General features: G+C 41.9%; 1 protein-coding gene across 7 annotated transcripts in view; it reads right to left on the bottom strand.

The window, feature by feature from the left end:
• Positions 1-4880: 4880 nt before the first annotated feature.
• mlphb (melanophilin b) overlaps positions 4881-19142 on the bottom strand; it is a 30025-nt gene continuing 15763 nt past the window's right edge. For 2 of the 7 annotated variants that reach the window (XM_078090674.1, XM_078090675.1), the window contains exons 6-15: positions 18470-18522; positions 17314-17406; positions 16706-16847; positions 16084-16313; positions 12847-12930; positions 11250-11540; positions 8880-9029; positions 8717-8785; positions 8056-8104; positions 7299-7595 (exon numbers count right to left, since the gene is read on the bottom strand). In XM_078090674.1, coding sequence (XP_077946800.1) covers positions 7447-7595; positions 8056-8104; positions 8717-8785; positions 8880-9029; positions 11250-11540; positions 12847-12930; positions 16084-16313; positions 16706-16847; positions 17314-17406; positions 18470-18522 — 1310 coding nt within the window. In that variant the 3' untranslated portion in view covers positions 7299-7446. Of the gene's footprint in view, positions 5997-7298; positions 7596-8055; positions 8105-8716; positions 8786-8879; positions 9030-11249; positions 11541-12846; positions 12931-16083; positions 16314-16705; positions 16848-17313; positions 17407-18469; positions 18523-19142 lie in introns of those variants that run through there. The other 5 variants (XM_040202450.2, XM_040202451.2, XM_040202452.2 and 2 more) reach the window with 5 other exon arrangements.

Genomic DNA, 19142 nt, shown 5'->3' with positions numbered 1-19142 from the left:
GCTCCCCCGAGGCCTGTTAACCGCCATTTCCTTTAAAAACAACAACAAAATAATTAAAAAAAAAACTTGAACAGTCCAAATGTTGAAAGTATTTCCAATGTGCGACAATGTGCTGCTTTATGCTGGTTCGGTTATGGATATTGTTTCATTTTTCCTGGAGTGGGGGAGTCACATTTTGAGATCATTTCTTATTTTACTGCATCTTTTTATTTTTTTATTTTCAGGCATTTATTAAGTCCATTACAAGGCTAACATCAATGACACACATAACAATTATTCACACACAATGCCTTTGTACGTCATCAGATTCATATTGTACATTTTATTAATGGCCATTTATCAAAAAGACATTCCCTACTTATACAAGCCATGTATTTATTTGAAAAGAAAAAACAATATGGTTTCAAGTATTGAATTTAAAATATAAAAAATGTCTCAATTTCTTCACACGGTACGAACAACATCAAGGGCGCACAAGCTGTTCTGCGCTCTATAAAACCGTCCCCCTAATTAAATTTCCTACCACATCTGGCTTCTCGTTGGCCAAGGAAGTTAAAAAGAGTGTGTTTAGGGGAACTTTCCACTTTGTTGTTGACGTGTTAAAGATATTCAAAACAATTCTCACCATAACTTCCTGTGGGATACAGCATCCTCTCATAACCCGTGTATTTCTGGCTTTCTACAGACCTTCCTAATGACTGCCCACCAGATTTTTTTCCTTTTCTGTTCCCTTTTTTTGTGGGCGGCCGTAAGCTTTGTCATTGATACTGCAGCAGAACCTGCCAGACGCTCCCGGCTCCGGTTCTCCAGGGACCCCCTTCCCTCCAGCTGGCCTCCAGCAGCATGGTGCCACAGGGGGGGGGCAGCGGTGGGCTGGTCACTGCTGGAGGCCCCCAAGGTTGGAGCTGAACGGGTTTCTAATCAACCGGCATGTTTTTTATAACGACTATTAAGGACTCCTTTTAAAATGAGGGCAATGGTGACTTGAGTAAAACCTAATGACATGGCGAGCTTAGCATAACACAGAAACAGTGTCTGTCTTATGCTAAGCTAGGGTAACCAGATCACCTTTGCAGCTCCATAGTTGACATTATGACATTCTTTAGATTATAAATACATTGATATGAACTTTTCACCAGTCCCCCCCTTTTCCCAATATATAGTCTTTACCTCGGATGACATAACATTCTTTTTTTCAATGTCTGCATGACTAATTCTGTGTTCACTCGTGATGAGAGTGGTTTGTATACGTGTGATGCTAAATTAATTAAATGTAGGGGAGAATAGAGTTGGTTGTCATATTCATTATATCTCGCCACCGGAAGGCGCTTTTTCTCAAATGTTATGTAATTGTCCGAAATTGGCAGCTCAAGTCGAGGTTTAAAGAATTTGTCTTTTTCATATGAAACAGAAAATGTTCCGCTCCGCAGTATTTTTATTCTAGTCTTTTACACGATGGGTTTATAACAAAACGTTTTCTTCCCCTAAAAAGGGTGAAGGGAAAACTACAGTTTTGATTGTTTTTAGCTACCTGACTAGTTGCTGGCCTTGATGTTAGCAAGAAATGGCGGGCACACAGAGGTGGGGGGGGGGGCAGACCCCATTGGCGACTGTGGGTGAGTGGGGAGCACGGTCGTCCTCCAATCAGAGGGTTGTCGGTTCGATCCCAGGCCCCGCTAACCCGCATGTCGATGTGTCCTTGGGCAAGACACTTAACCCAACATTGCTCCTGTAGCTGCGACTACAGTGTGTGAATGTTAGTTACTGATAGTTACTGTGTGTGGTTCTCCTGTCATCACTATGTGAATGGGTGTGAATGGGTGAATGATGTCATGTAGTGTTAAAGCGGTTTGAGTGGTCGGAAGACTAAAAAAGCGCTTTAAAAGTAGAGACTATTTACCATTTACATGTGCCATCGCTGTAACTCAGATAGTGAAGTTAAGCCTAACGATAGTTGAGTAGGTTATTATTGTGAGGCATATTTGTTTTGTTCCCAATGGTGTTATTTATGTTGGCCTAAAGATCTGTTTCCTGTCCATGTTCTTCGCTCATTTTTTGTTATGAAGTATTAAATGATGTATTTGTGAACTTTTCAATGCAATCCACTTTCAACAGTAGTTCTCCCTTCTTTGCTTCTTTTTAAGATTTTTCTCATTGGAACAACATTGTGTCATAACATTGTCTCAGGTTTACTTCACACACACAGCGTTTTTCCCTGCAGGCCGGCTCCAAATGTGGACATTTGAATGCTTAGTGATTTGGATTATTTCTAAGAACTTAAGGGATAATCGTCACTGAAAAAAATCTCTATTGTACTGATTGAAACCAAGCTCCCTTAAGACCTGAAGGGCTGTGGTCCTTGTTTGGAAACAAAGAAACACCTCGTGCTGAGTCCATAAAATGCAGCAACATTATTTAGTTGCCATTATGAGTGTATAAACCTTTAGTGCTGCTGTTTCAGATTTTGCAGATGTTCTGCCAGCCCCTTGAGTTATACCAAGCAATTGATTCATTGTTCTCAGTTTTGTACTACAAATGTGATGGAAAAAACGCCGTTAAAAAAAGAGACAGAAAAGCTTGAGCGATGCAAAAAACGAATGCTTCATTCTCACATACATTTATGGAGATAATTTTTGTGGTGCAAAGTAATTTAAGTATTGTGGATTCATTGAATGTCTTCAAAGAAACACGCAAGTCAATGGTTATGAGGACATGAATATCCACAGCAAAACCTTTGAGGAATCAGGAATCAGGAACATTTATTGCCAAAATATGTCAGACGTTGGTGCATAACATCAGACAGTGACAATGGACAATAAGACAACATAGTATGTTTTGCACTTTTCCTCTGACATCATGTATCTTCTGAAGTACCTTTTTCAATTGAAGTAGTGCAGTTAGCTTAAGTTAAAATATAATATATTGCACATGAAATTATCCGAGAATGTTGGCTTATTATTATGGAGGGTTATCTATTGTATTTCTCTTTATAATGGTTTCCTTGTTGCATGGTATTTATTTCCAGCATTTGTATAAATTATCGCACAAATTTAAAACGGAGGAAAAGGATGATTTGGAATCATACAAAAATGGCCATCAATAAATTTGCGTACTGTGAAACAAAGCAGTATGAAAAAAATCATCTTACATAAAATCCGTTTTTTATTGATTATGTTTCAATTTCATGTGTAGACGGTGGCGCATGGAGTAGAGAGTGTGCGCTTAACCCTCGCTGCCGGGAACCGCCGGGTGGCGGTTTGAGCCCTGGATTCTCCATGTCCCATGTTGAAGTGTCCCTGAGCAAGACCCCCTAATTGCACCCTGGGGAAAAATGTATTTTGGATTTGAAGCTTTGGATGCTGTAACTCATTTTTAAGCGGTTGGTCCATCCATCCATCTATCCTGCACACAGGGTCGCGGGGGGGCTGGAGTCTATCCCAGCCAACTTCGGGCAAGAGACAGGTTTCACCCTGGACTGGTCGCCAGCCAATCACAGGTCTACACAGAGACAAACAACCATTCACACTCACACACCCACGGGCAATTTCGAGTCACCAATCAACCTGATCCCCAGAGCATGTCTTTCGACTGTGGGAGGAACCCAGAGAACCCAGAGAGAACCACGCAGACACGGGGAGAACATGCAGACTCCACACAGAAAGGCCACTGGGCGGAGTGGAACCCAGGACCTTCTTGCTGCGAGGCGACGGTGCTAACCACCACACCACTGTGCCGCCCTAAAGCGGTTGGTGTTATTGTCTAAATCACAAATGTTTAGTCAATCACATTGGACAATTACAGTACTACTGTGTCTCAGTGGAGAGGAGGGTTTTCCTTCCAATCAGAAGATCGGCGGTTCGATCCCAGGCCCCGTTAACCAGCGTGTCAATGTGTCCTTGAGCAAGACAGTTAACCCCAACATTGTTCCTGAGGGTGTGAGTGTTGGATATTTTATTTTATTCCTCGTGCACTGTTGTCTTGTCGTCCATTGTCGTACTGCCTTCTGTTCCGCACCAACTGCCAAGTCAAATTCCTTGTATGTCTGACATATTATGACAATACATGTTTCCTGATTCCTGATACTGATGGCCAGGTGGCTCTGTGTGTGGTGGCTCAGTGTGTTGATGGCTGAATGATGAAGTGTTAATGTGCTTCGAGTGGTCTGAGGACTATAAAAGAGATGTACAAGTACTCTATTTACCTAAATTCTCATCTGTCAGTCAAACTCTAACTGTGGTAACGATACAATATTTCTCTGTCAATGCAGCTTACGCTTGTGGACAGTAGATGGGGCTCTGCTCTTTGCTCAGTAATGGGGGCCAGCACTGTTCATGCTAAGCACCACTCTTTCTGTCCATTACCAACTCCCAGCTGTTGCTGCCAAGTTTTGCAATTCACTTCCTGCATACTCAAGGATTTCAAACCGTAATACAGGATTTCCAGAGGAGCAAAGCACACAAAGTGTGGTTGTGAATATGCTGCTTATTTCTACTCCAGGATCTTAGGGTAAAATGGCCTCTGTGGAATGGAAAGAGCAAGCACCTTGAACGTATCAGGCGAGTGCACGCCCATGTGTGGACTCAGGGAAGCATCAGGCCTGTTAAGTTGAGGAATGACCATCACTGACTGAAGAAGTATGCTCTTCTATAATGATTATTTTCATATCTCTCAGGGCAAGGACATCATCTTCTTTGGTGTATTTTTTGGATCGTAGCGGTGTGCAGAACTATTGCCAAAGCAATAAACTCTATCTTATCTTAAAAGCAATGGACCAAGCCAGTAGGAAAGAGATCAGTTGTGCTGCAGAAAGTGCTGGTTGACGTCACATTATCACACAATACGTTCGCAGTAGAAAGAAAAAGATCAGATGACAGTGTCAGTTTAGTTTGTAAATAATTTAATAATTATGTAATATTCAAATTCACGTGTTATGATGGAGACTGAAGCCAATGTCAATGCTCTCTCCACTCACTAGAGTAGTACTTTTATGTATCGTGTGACTTAAGTGTTTTAAAGGGTCAGACACAGTATCATTAACTAAGTAACTGACCGGCAGCGGGAGACCAGAATCCTTGAATTCTGAGCGTTGACATGGTTGTTTTTGAGGTGGCTTTGAACAGAGCGCAGAGAGCGGCTTCAGATTATGTCGGTCTGCCTATTGCCCCCCTACAGCAGCACTTTGCTTCACGCTCCAGGCTCCATCTACTGTAGCATACGCTGACTATTGAAATAATCCAAAACATTCGCAATATAAAATGGCTGACTGAGTAGTAAAACATCATCTCATTAAATATTAAATATATAGATAAACAATATCATGAACTTCAAGTTTACTAAAAATATAATTTTGATAATGTGCAATAATACACACAAGGACTGTGCATATATGTCTATATTTATTACATTCATATAAATTGCTATTTAACTAACCACATAAAACAGACCTATTATATATTCAGAGATGTATCTTTCTAGTGATTGTAGCCCAGCAACTGTGATGAAAGCAGAAATTAACAAAACAAAAAATATGCAAAAAGGGTCATTTTTAAATGACTAATTTTACTTATTGCAAAGATTTTACTACAAATAGCATAATTTTGAATGTTGCTTTAATCTAGAAACCTTTTCATTTCTAGTCTACTGTGTGAACACTGGAACGAATAACTAAGATTTCATATTAAAACAGGAAAATGTGAAGACTTTTGCAAAGTAGGGCGAATGCGTTTACGTGCATATTAATGGGGGCAAATCATCAACGATGCAGGTCTTGAAACATTGGCACGTATCATGTGTATTTCCATTAAATCTAGCATGGTAAAATAGTAAAACAGTATCACAATTAAACAGTTTTGAATATAAATATTGACTGCCAACGGACAGTTTCTGATGTTTGAAAAGGAATTTCAATTGACTTCCGTTCACGATGAACTGTTAAAACAACGGCCGTGGTCACATGATGCTCAGCCTCCTCATGAGTCCTGCATCATTACTGGCTTCTGCAATTAGAGAGGGACAGACATAAACAAATGATTCGCTCTAATTAGTGATTACATATTCAATCATTTCATACCTTGATTGGGTTAACTGATTCATTAGTGTTGAAATCACTAATAGCAACTGAGACATGCACAAAAGTACAATAGCACAAGTAGGTCTAAATAAATAATCGCAATCCAAGGGAAACAAAAGCTCCTGTTTGATGTCATCTATAGCGTTTCAGGACTGCTGCGGATTGGAGCCCTGCTTGGATTTATTTTTGCATATTGCATGCACACTAATAAAGGTTAATGCATTGCAAAACATGTCTGGTACGTAGTTAAAGATGAATTATATATATTTATACTTCTCTTTATAACGGGATGCACCTAAGATGTATGCGGAATGACTGTCTGTCCAATATTGGTGGTTAACTTGAAATGCCTTTCAGATTGGCAGTTAAAGCAGTAACTTATAATGCTTATAATAGATCACAGTAAACAGACATATACTGTGTTGCTTTCGCTAATGTAATCAACTCTTTTGATGGTTCTCAGTTCTTTTTGCAGAATCTATAAACTGATTTATTATAATTTGTGTCAAACAAAAGACTTGTGTACAGTCTTTATCTAATATGACGAATCAAAGAAACGATACAATGTAATAGTAGCTGGATTGAAAATCAGAATATACTGTAGTTAGTTGGGGCTTTGATCATACATTATCAATAATGCAACAATCACTGATGCACAGACTTTGTTTGTTTGATTGAAACAGAAGAAGCTAAATCTAAAGCTAAATACAATTATTTAAAACCACCACAAAACTTGATAGGAAATCAACCACCAGATGATCCACCAGGAGAAGAAGTCAAGGCCCAATGAAGAGTTCCTTTCCAACAATAGATCCATTTGGAGGAAAACCAGAAAACTTAGCATAGCTTAGCACAGTTAGTCTAGCTATGTCTGTGTCAAATGTTTGTGGTTATTATTTCTCTGCAGAAGTAGTCGCTTTCTGGACATCCAGATGTGTTAGGTAGTGAGCTTGGTAGGCGTGAGGTGTTGCTAGGCAGAGGTATCTAAAGGTAAACCAGAGGTTTCCCACTGTTTCCAGGGGGACAATGTATTGTGACAGCCCATTATTCCAACATCCAAAAGTCCCAAAAAATCTTTTGAATTGGACCAAAAGCCTGGCTGTTCAACAAAAAGTCGTCAGAAGGTTTATTGCTCCAAAAATACACGCTCTCCCTGCAACAATTAGAAGCGTGTGGCTAGTCATTATGCAGAATGACATAATCATAACTTCTGTGTTTGTTCCTACTATGCAAAGTCATGAGGCGCCTTACTCGGCCTCTCCTGTGCGCAGAGATGAGTGGATCTCAAACCATTGACTTTCTTGGGAGGGCGGATATCCAGATTTTTACATTTTTGGGGTTGTTGTTTGGGGTTGTTGGTTTTTCTCCAATGGTAGCTATGTGATGCTGGAAGTGAACTCTGCACGCAGCGCCTGACAGTGGGGTCGTACCGCACAGGGGGCCTTGGTCTGGGCCTTGGCCACTGGGTTCCTCTGTGTCAGGGAGCCCCTGTAGAAGGAGTTTCTCACAAACCTGTCCACCTGGCCTGCAAACACACAGCAGCTGCATTGCACATCCATGTTCTACTGGCTCTCTTGTTTAAGAACGTCAGATTGTGCTTTGAGATTTGTAATTTTGTTAGGAAATAAAATTACAGATGGTACTAGCTACGACCTCATTGGAAAAGTGAATTAGAAGCCGTCAAGTTATCTCTTAACCGCGATTCCTGAGTCCAAATTTCTCCATTAGATGTTCCCGGTGACAAACACCTACTGTGAACTTAACAAACATTGCATAAACACTATATTGCCAGACACATTTCCCCATTTATAGCTCCATACGCCTGTGGGAACCATGCCTGCAGAGAAATCCAGTATCTGCAGCTGGGAAAATGAGAGCTGCATTGCAGTAGGACACAGTGTTCTGAGTTTAACACGGTTAAGATGTTTTGAGTCAGGCTGAAGGCTCGGGGGATGACGTCCCAGGGCAGAAGTGTTGGTTCTTACTTGTGGGAAAGTTGTAGGAGAGTCTTCTTGCTTGGATCGGTATTGCAGACTAAAGGAAATAAAAAAAATATCGGAAATACTCTGTTAAGTCTGTGCTACTATCAGTAAAAAGGTATGGTGCCGTTTCCTGACTGATAACTTTACATTTATTTTAACTTTCCAGCACACATACATTCTCAAAGACATATTCCACAAGGGCTCTAGATAGAAGTGCAAAGATACAATAACTATAAATAAAACCATAAGAATTGGATTAAGATCAAGTGCAAGAGTATTTGCTCCTTTGAAGACAAATGAGTTCTCTCTCACAGCCACTCAGTTGCTGCTTGCCTTAATGGAAAATGCACAAATGTCTTAAAATGTTAATGTCAGATATGCCGGCCTACTAGACAAATGCACATGTTAGTGCTCAAGATTAGATCACTGTCTATCGGGATTGCAAAGTGCAGCTCCCGTGAATCAGCACTGAGTCAGCTTGATTCTCTAGAAAGTCCTTTCCCATGAAGCGTTTGGCCTGTGGCTCATCTCAAACCACCCCATTTAAAGTCAACCAGTTGGGTTAAAGCTGCCTTTGGAAAAGTATCAAAAGTATTTTTGTTCATATTAACCAACTCTGACTCTAAAACTCTGGCATGCACTCAAAGGAAACAAACGTCATCACCTTTCTTTTCTTATCCACAGGCAAGCCGGCAGCGTTCAGGGCAGCAATCCTGTTCTCTATGTAGGAGACCTTTGGAAGAAAAAGAGTACCAGTGACCCCGCACACATCCGTCTGTCCAGAAGCAGATCTAATGGGGTTTGATCAGCGTCTGCTTCCAGCTTACCTCACTCTGAGCGCTCTGCACGCTGGCTGCTGCTTGAGCTACCTTGTCCTCCAGCTCGACCAGTAAGGCCGTGGAGCCTTTGAAGGCTGCCTTTGACCCGTCCTCCAGGGGGGGGCACTTCCTCTCCAGGCTGTCAGAGGAATGGTTGGTCTACAAGACGAATGTGAGGAAAAAATTCAATGAAGTACAAATGAATTTTTCACATTAAAACATAAACAGGGTTTTTGGGGGAGGATTTTGGGTATTTTATGTGTTTAAAATGATTTTCATTAGAGAGGGGACAGAATGACATGCAACGAGGGGCTCAGGGTCAGTGCTAATACGTGTTTGGCCAGCAGTGAACTCCGAACAAACTTATTTTGAACGTTCAGTAATAGCAACTATAATTCAAGCCATTGATTTAGACATATTTACAAGTGAAGATTTTTTTAAATGTCCTTCGACAGCTTGAAAAATTGAACACAATGGAAAAATGACAGAAAATGTATTTTTTAAACACGATTCTGTTTTATAGTAACTGTAAGAATGATAAAATGCATTGGTGCATATATATAGATATCATTTATAGACATCTATCTCTTTGGATAGTATAGTATTGGCATTTTATGGGTAACAAACCTGTTAACAATTTAGTTTTTTGCCTTTTTGAATTTGTGCTTTCTGTCAAGACGAATGTGAGGAAAAAATAAAATAAAATACAAAATCCAGACAGTTATAGTAATAGTTATAAGAGCTTTAATTTTTAACAGAGAAATAATGCGTTCCTCAAACTAAAAGGGGTGTCGGATCAGAAGGATGCTTTTTGAAAGTTAATAACACATAACTGGGTTATTCGGGTGGGAGGTCTAGTTTTTGCTCAATTGGTGAATGAAAAGTCACTTCATCTGAAAAGAGAAACTTCAAAATCAGCCGAATCAGATGATGGTATTGGTATTTGCTCTTTAAATAGCTTCTCTTGAAATGTGTTGACTGGCAGCTATGTAGGTTGGAACTGAACTCCTGAATGCACCGAGGGCCAAACGGTGGCGTTATGGTCCTGAGCCGCTGGGTTCCTCTGTGTCAGGCATGTTCCATGTTCCCAGTGGCAAACACCTACTGTGAGCGTAACAAACAAATTCTTTCATAAATAGTACAACACGCTTATAGAATCCTACTTCTCAATAACGTTGTTATTCACTATATAAGCAGCATTTCTAAAGCGTTGTTGGATGATAAGCACAACAGACGGGCTGCTGTGTGTCAGTTTGTTTCCTGTTTTATTTTGTACTTCCCTGCTTCTTGTGTCCCTTGCTCACTTCACTTCCTGCCCTGGTGTGATTTCCCCTTCCTCTGTGATTGTCTGTTGTGTCTCTGATTGTTTCCTGCTGTGTCCAATCAGTGTATTTAAACCATGTGTGTCCCTTGTGTTCTTCGGTTCGTTAATCATTGTGAGACTGCCTTTCCTGTGTATCCCTGCGTTTTCTGTAGCAAAAAAAGTATTTTGGTTTTGAAAATGCGCGTGTCTGCGATTGGGTTCTGCATCCACCACCCCCACCTGACACTGTGAGGTCACAGGTTGACCTTCGATCCCTTCTGTCCAACTGGAAGCTAAAGAGCAAAATCATGCCAAGTCAATCAGGTCATAACTGAGTGTTCTCCTGCTTCAATTCTTACGAGTGCAGTTTTAACAGACCTGCCGTAATGTGATGTTAAAAAACACAATCATTACTCAGGGGCACTGTAAGCTTTTAAAATAAATAAATGGCAGAGAAAACCCATCAGGCAGCTTAGCAGAGCAGCTAAGAAGGAGTCATGTTTTTCCAGCAGATTCTGTGTTTCAAAGAAGCTGGGGGAAGCTCAGTGACTTGATTTATGACGAGTGTGTGAATCAAATGGATTCCTGCAGAGATGGCGTTTTATGAGCTGGGGATCTTTTTCTCCAGGAACAGAATGTGCAACAATCCGCAATGTGTGGTGTGATTGTTTCTGATGAACGATCAAACGCTTTTTATTGTGAAAACAATTTTCCTCTGCTCATGATTCCATCACACGCCCAGTGGCCTTTCTGTGTGGAGTCTGCATGTTCTCCCCGTGTCAACGTGGGTTCTCTCCGGGTTCTCCGGCTTCCTCCCACGGTCCAAAGACATGCTCTGGGGATCAGGTTGATTGGGGACTCTAAATTGCCCGTAGGTGTGTGAATGTAAGTGTGAATGGTTGTTTGTCTCTGTGTAGCCCTGCGATTGGCTGGCGACCAGTCCAGGGTGAACCCTGTCTCACCCCGTCTATCGCCTGAAGTTGGCTGGGATAGACTCCAGCCCCCCCGCGACCCTGTGTGCATGATAAGTGGTGTATAGATGGATGGATGGATGATTGTACCACAGCGGTCTGTACCTTCTGGGACTGACGATGCTCCTCCTCAAGTCTGCAGAGAACAATGCTTGTTCTGGATGTGGGTCTAGTCGGTATTCTGCTGGGCTTGGCGTCTCCCTCTTGGCTCCTCCATGCTGGGATCTCCTGGGAGGAGGGTTGCCCTCCTGGCTCGTCTTCGTCGGAGCTTAGGCCGTGGTCACTGATGTTGTCCGTCATCTCGTGCAACTTCTGTCTCAGTTGCTGCTCCTCAAAGTCCACTTCCTCACACTGAGGTGGAGGAGAGGTGCTGTTTGGAGTCGGAGCCTGGCTGGTCTGTAGGATTTAGAATGCTGGCTTGGTTGAGTGAGAACAGTTTCGAACGGAACGATTATTTGGGTAGAAATTCCGCCTGCAGCGTAGCCGGGAATCACTCGTTGCTCTTTGACCACCAAAGAAAAGTGAGGTTTGTTTGTGGCGTTAGTATAACCACCGAGAGGGAAAAGGTACACTGGGGCTTGTGGAAGGGTACGCTCAACTCCCCTGAGAGTCCCGATTCCCCGCCACAGCTTGCTTATTGTAAAAAGATGATTGATATTATTAGTTGGTTCCCCAGCAACACACCTTTTCAAGTGTGAAGTAGATCTATTGGATGTTTCTCCAGACATGAAGAACACACATTCATTCATACCAACAGAATGAGATACCTGGCTATATTAGCAGATCAGCTGCTAAGGATGACAACCTTTTGGCCGCGACGAGACGTTTCTGTTATTGCCATACTGTAATCTGACCAAGGGTCTCCCTCCCCATTATGCTGTGCAATCTTAAAAAGGCACTAGTGGGTCTTGAAGACAGATGAATGGATCAAATAGAATTCAGACTTCACGCTTAGAGTCTCAGAATTCTGACTTGAATCTTGGAATTATTACTTTAAACTGTTGACTTGTTGCCCTGCTTTCTACACAATGCATGCTGACCAAGCCCCCCCCCCCCACCATGCCACTGACAGACCTGCGGTCGCAAACAGGATCTACCAGGCCTAGAAGACGAATGGATGACTACATGGATGCATGAAAGCATGAGAACTGTCCTGTTTCTACATTCATCAGCTCGAGATTAACTCTCTGTTGTGTGCAGACTCTGCTCATTAAAATGCAGCCAAACATGTGCGGAATGCTGATTGATCTAAGCTGTGTTGTGCCACAAGAGCGACGTAAAGCATTACTCTCTCAAATATTGCTTCCATTTGGAGCAGAATAGCCACTAATTGGAAGCCAAGCTTTTTTATGGTTTGCTGTTTTTGTGGATTCGATCACTATGTGATGATATCGATCAGAGCTCGGCCCAATTAAAAGCAGACACCAAATCCACATGAGGTTACATGAGGGTTCATATTTCATGTGTAGTTAATAGAACAGAATGTCTATTGTTGGTGTGTTACCTTGTACTTTTTGCCGGATGTAATGAGACCAGTGGAGGACCAGTCATAGTCCCCGTTGCTCTGATAGTGTTTCTGCCAGCTTTCAAAATCTGAGTCTTCTCCTCATCTAATTGAAGGAGGCTGCTACTGCACCACAGCTGGTCTGATGATGGTTGCGATGGTTATTGGGAAACTGATGTGCTATATTAATGGACTTACCTCATGGTATGTTGAGGTGACGTTCAGTTCCAGGTGGTTCAAAAAGGTCTCAATGGCTGACATGCGTCTGTTCAGGTCAGTAATCTGGGGGAGGACAAGGAGAGGATTTTCTTCAGATAATGGCTCATAATATCTATATTTGTAACCAATGAGGTCCCTGGGTTCAAAAACATCACATTCAAACATTCACATTCAGGAAGTTAAGCAGACAGCCACGAGGCCCTGGGTTTTTGAAGTCCTTCCTCTCTAATCCCCTAATTTTTAAGATTCCAAAAACCACAACCCCATACATAACCACATAACCGGATCCTAAAGGTGCATTCAGACTGTGCTGGGGAAAACCGGTACAGATATCTGCATGTAGAAGGACGTGTTCTATGGAGCCAAATCCAGGTCAAAGGTTTTGTTCATTTTAAACAAATGTGAATCTGAAAAATATTTTATTCCAAAAAATGTAGAACTGAGTCAAAACTATATTCAACCCCGAAAATACTTTCAAATCATTTTCAAATGGTCAAAACCTTTGACCTGGATTTCGCTCTATAGTTTTCCTCCAGGCACGTGTGAGACAGATTCATTTGAAAAGGCCCCTGTACACAATTTGTGTTTAGAGTCAGAATTCTGACTTTGATCTCAGAACTTTATACTTTTATTCTTATAATTCTGAGTTTAAGATAATATTTTTTTTTTTCACTATTTTGAATTTAATCTAAGAATTAATGTCAGATGGGTCGATATCTGGATCTGGACCTAAAACCATCTGTTGCGCCCTGGTTCCTTGTGGCGAAGCCTCAGTTTCCCCACTCATTTATTCATGTTCTGGAGACACGATAACCATCATTAACAACAATGAAAAATCTACTATGTTACTAACTATTTTACTGTTAATGTATAATTAAATGACAATTTTTTAAAGATTTTATTGCATTATTAGTTTAGACATAATTCTTATATAAAATGATGTATACATATATATAACATTCTGATTGTATTGGCAAACTAATTTTTCATCAGTTTACACATAAGATGTGATGTACTAAATTAAGTATTAATAATGACCTAATGAATGTACACCTTTAAAAATTGTATGCATGTATAAACGTTGTTTGGATGGCTTTTATAAAGTAGCAGTGGATGATTATTATAGTTTGTTGAAAGATGAATGAATACTTTGTAAGGCCTCCATTAAGATTACACCCCTAATGGACCAGAAACCGATTAATAACCAATGACCACACTTAACATGGCTCTCTAAATATGTTCATAAATGCTCTATTGATTATTAATTACGTATTCTAAAAAGCTCATCAGCTCAAATTGTATGTAAGCCAAACAAATATTGTTTTTTAGGCTTTGGTAATCATTAACAAATCCTTACTATATAGTATCTAAATCTGTCAAAATGCGCACAACAATGAACTGTTTAAAAAAATAATTATATATATTATATATATATATATATATACATATATATATATATTTGTATTGTATGTAATATGTATTGTATGTTAAAAATACAATTACTGTTTCAGTCAGTATTAATTTACAATTTATTTCTGATGTTTAAAAAACATTCTTTAAATGAATTAATCTCTTCCATGCTAACAAACATAATCAAGTTAGAAACGTCACTTTTTTCATACTCATGCACATCGTGACTCACGACTTTTACCGCTCAAAATGAGAATCCAGCAGACTATACGCGGTGCGTCTCTGGTGTCTTAGGGACCCCGATCCGAAGCCAATGTGAAACACCGCGGCTGCTTTTCGTGTCTGACAGGGACGTGTTTCAGCTCTCTGTTATCGGCGGTATCCGGTTTGTGTTGCCCAGCTGTGGGAAAGATTTCCCTTTACACCAAATATCGTAGGTGCAAATGAGCGCAGGGCCGATGGGAGCTTGTTTCAGCTGAGGGGCAACACATTTTCTTGGTATGTTTATGCAGAATAATATATTTACAACAAAAAAAATAGCGTCCACAAATATGATTACAGAGGATGTTGAGGATTACTGCCAGTTTCACAGTGTTATGGCTGCATTCAGCTGAAGGCTGATGCGGGGAAGATGTGACCCTCAAACACCGGCTAACTGTAATGAAGAACGCAGTGTGAGCACCTTTTAGTTGACGCTGTAGGCAACGGCAACGAAGGCAGACAGCAAACTCTGTGTGCGTTCCTTTCCGTGACCGTTGAGATCAAGATGTGCTGGAAACTGGAAGTGGGAACAGACAACCAGGACCAGCTGGCCTCTGGGCAGGCAGAGAGACAAATGGGGGAAAACAGCTCCTACGTGTTTTCATTTGCTTCCACCATAATCTGTGAATTATTGATTTCTCGCTCAACTGGAGTCGCTAACAGTTTCAGAACAAAATAATTCAGAGCGTGTGTGGCTGTTTTTTGTGTTTAGGTAGAAAGATAAACCGTCTCCCCCACTCAAGCAACATTGGGGGGTCGTCACTCCCACGCAATGCATTCTGGTAAATGAAGGCGCAGCTGGCATGGCTTCACCAGCTATCTGGGTCAACACAACACACACCGGGAACGTGCTTTTCTAACAGACTACTGTACATTTACCGCTCATTACACATCCACATAGAAGGTGTCCAATTTCCTCTTTCCAAGGTGGGGCACACAAGGACTGGCTGTAACGCAACCTCCCTGTGATCAACTCAACATGTCAGCCCGATCAATCAAGTGTCAGAGAGACTGCAACATGTCATGCTGAGGTTTAGTGATGAATCAATGAAAGCCCTTTGGACTGCATATACTGTACATTGGTGAAGTGAATAGATGTCTGTGCAGTGATGGCAATAGATTATGTAAGGAGGTCGGACATTGTGAACTATGATTTTCACATTTCTAATCCCTGGAGTTTTCCTTCTCCAGGTTCTCGTGTTACACATTGGCTCCTCGTCCAGTACTCAACAGATGGATGTTCGCTTGTGCTTCAAGCAAAACTTAAAACACTTACTGTGGTGATTTTGCTTCCTCCCGGTTTCCCTTCTCTAGCGTGGTTCTTGTTGTGCTCCCCTAACACTCGCCTGCCTGCCAGTTCTCCTGCTTGTCGGTCGGTTTGATAACACCCAACACACCACCTGTCTGCTCTGTGGCCCGTGTTCGGAGCCCGGACGTGCTCTTGCACTAATTTGTATATGTGTCAACACAAAATGTTTCCTGGCGTACTGGATGCATCATTGATCGGCTGCTTTCAGGGAATGTGGTGTGGGACATTAGTGTGACCTGTGGTGCGGGGTTGGCTGAGGTCAGGCTCTCCTGAGAGGTGTGGCTGCGGGGCCTCAGGTGAGACTGGTAGACCGGGTAGAGCTGGCAGTGATTGTCCTCCTCGGAGTCTTCAGGGCCCGGCAGGAAGCTGCTGGCTCCCTGGGGACACCATGCACTCCCACTGCCACAGGAGGAGCAGCTGAGCCGGGACGCCGAGCGAGATGCAATCGTTTGGCTGTCGAGGTCATCTGGAAGAAATATGAGAGGAAATCAGGAAATAAGTAGAAGGAGCAGTAAGTCAACAATCTGATCTCAAAAGGAACATAACGTAACGTCATTTATTAGGGTAAATGATTCATTTGTAATGAATACACAATGTATGAAGCTGGAAAGCGGCCACGCACACTGATTGGTCACCATGAGTGTTGTAACAGTACTGTGATCAACTGGTCCCTGTGATGTGCCATGCATTACCTTTGTTAGCTAACATTTAAGCAGGTTGGAAACAAGGCCAAATCTCATGTTTAGAGAAGTAAGTACTGTACTCGTCCAATGTATTCCAGCAACATTAAAGCAGTTGGGCCTCCCGGTGTTCTTTAAACTCTATAGGTGAGGGAACATTGTGGGGACCTGTCTTTACCTTGCTGTGCAGCAACTCCCAGGTCCAGACCATCACGCTGCTCCTTGAGAATCCGGTGGAAAACAGATGGCGCGTTGGCCTCAGCAAGCGTTGACTTCCTGTCACCGACATCCAGGTACAGGATGCCTTGGGCGACCGCTGCCTATGAATGAGGACAGAGAGTGGTCACAGAAAATGTTGGTAAAATGTTAGTAAAAAAAAAAAGAACTAATGATGCTGTTTCAGAAAATGTGTTGTTATTCTGAGCTGCATTATTGTGAGAGAATCCCCAACATTGGTGAACTTCCCATTTAAATGGTTGAAGTGGCAGACTCTTATTGATAATCTGTAGACAAATTAAAGTTACTATGGAGTGCCCGGTGCAAACGGTTTGAACTCTGCTGCTGCAAAGTGAGGTTTTCTAAGAGGAATCTAGTGCCACTGCCTTTTTGCAGAGGCACCGCCAAAATCAACACAAAATCAAAGTCCCTCATAGAGCTCAGAGCTTTTCGTTAATTTGCTGACAATGGAACAGGAGGGAAAAAACAACAGAAACAAGTTGAAGAAGAAACAGACAATGACAATTTGGTTTGGGGGAGGAGCTGGTTCTGGAGACATCCACCTTCTACCTGCTTTGTCTGTCCTCTCGATTCGACCAAGTAGTCGCAGCCCATTTCGAAGTCAAACGGGTCCACGGTTAACCGCCTTTTGGTCTTTTTCCTCTACGGAGGGCAGAAAGGGAAACCCATCACCAACAAAGACAAGATAGTAGAGAGGAAAGAAAGGTGATCAAGAGGAAAAGGTGTAAACCTGAGGAGAGGAACAATTCAGAAATCCTCTCTGCTGCAAAATGCTTTTTACAAGCTATTTGCTACACACATGCATTTTCTAATCCTGGCCACACAAATGGGATATTACCGAGTACACGACAAATGAAACATGCAGATCAAGCATTGAAGGCTATTCTAGTTTGGATTAGGGTGAGGGTTGTCCAAGTAGAAGTTGCTGGATTTACATTACTGTTACCTCAATGTAATGTTGTTAAATGAGAGCCACATGACCTTCTTGCAGTCAACATTTTGTTGCTTTTTCTTCCCAGCAGTCGCTGCAGAGATTCAACATATACAAATCGCAGCTGCCTCATTACGCAGAGACTGTTGTATAAACAATAGTGAACTTGGTTTTAGGACGAATTCTTTTTTTTACAACCTCTGGACTCGGACCAGAGGCTCCTTCAACTCAGCTCAGACTCTTTTATGTGCACGATTTTGTATGACAGCCTGGCATTTACCCACAATACACCACTACTGGTGCGGGTTGGACCGTGCCCAACCTTTGTTGTCCCAAGCTGTCAAGGCGTCCCAGCTGTTCATGAGGGCCGGCCTAGATAAGCCGTGCAGAAACCCCCCTGCCTCCCAACGGAGGAGACAAACAGGCCGCCCACGGCAAGACGCAAAGTTGTGTTTTTTTCCGTTTTGTTTTTTGCTGATATTAAACAAGTAAGAAGAGTCATTCTCCACGTGCAGAAGTTTGTGTCTCTCAACGTGTTAACGTCTCAACGTTAAGTAGAAGAGAGACAGCCAATGTTCTGCTGTACTGACAACAAATTGATTTCCCCTTCTTGTTTCATGACGCATATCACTGGAATGCTCTCTGCTGGCCACAGCCACTAAAACTTAACTACTTCCAAAATAGCTACAAGATGTCTATTAATTGTTAAATATTTTCGAAAAGCAAACAAAGCACATAGAAGAGAACCACACATATTAAAAAGAGTATTCGTACCCCCTTGTAGTTTTGTGAATCTGTTGCTTCAATGCCGTGCTTCTCGTCTCCATCTGTTGATATAGAAGGCCGACACGTTAGTGTTAAGCAAAAGCTTTTTATAATAACTGACTGACAGCGTATAATAAACGATAACGGGGAGGATTTATCAACAGGAGTGTTGACAAAAGATTTAAATAAAGAACCCTTTTGTTCACTGTACCTGGCTGGAAAAGTCTCAAGGCCTTGCGCACTAATGCTTTTGCGCCCACTACAGGCGTATTTGTTTCGCAACGTGCACATAAAAGCATGGCGAGGTATTTACAAACTAGCCAAACTGAGGTGAAAGTGCAGACTGCCTGTAGATGAAGCTAAAAATGTCAATGTCAAATTGCACTGTTCAGTGTCATGCATATGCATTCACGGGAGGGTCAAGTGGGAGTTTCCCATAAAGAGATGGGAGCGGATGCGTAAAGTGCGCCTAATTATGTATTCCGCAGTATGCACAAAAACCGCCCGTGGAAGCGCGCCTTCATTTAGTTGTGAAAATTCTCCGCCTTTTAAAAGCAGGTTTAAACCAGAATTCCTCCCATATGCCTCTTGGTGAAATGGCTGCAGTAATCCGAGCCAGATGGCGAGCTGAAAGGATTTTTGCAACAAGAATCACACTTTTTCAGTTGAGGGAACTCAAAAT

The sequence above is a fragment of the Gasterosteus aculeatus genome, chromosome 16 (genome assembly GCF_964276395.1).
Source record: "Gasterosteus aculeatus chromosome 16, fGasAcu3.hap1.1, whole genome shotgun sequence".
Lineage (NCBI taxonomy): Eukaryota > Metazoa > Chordata > Actinopteri > Perciformes > Gasterosteidae > Gasterosteus > Gasterosteus aculeatus.
Note: the sequence above shows the minus strand (reverse complement) of the source record. Positions and strands in the feature narration are given on the sequence as shown.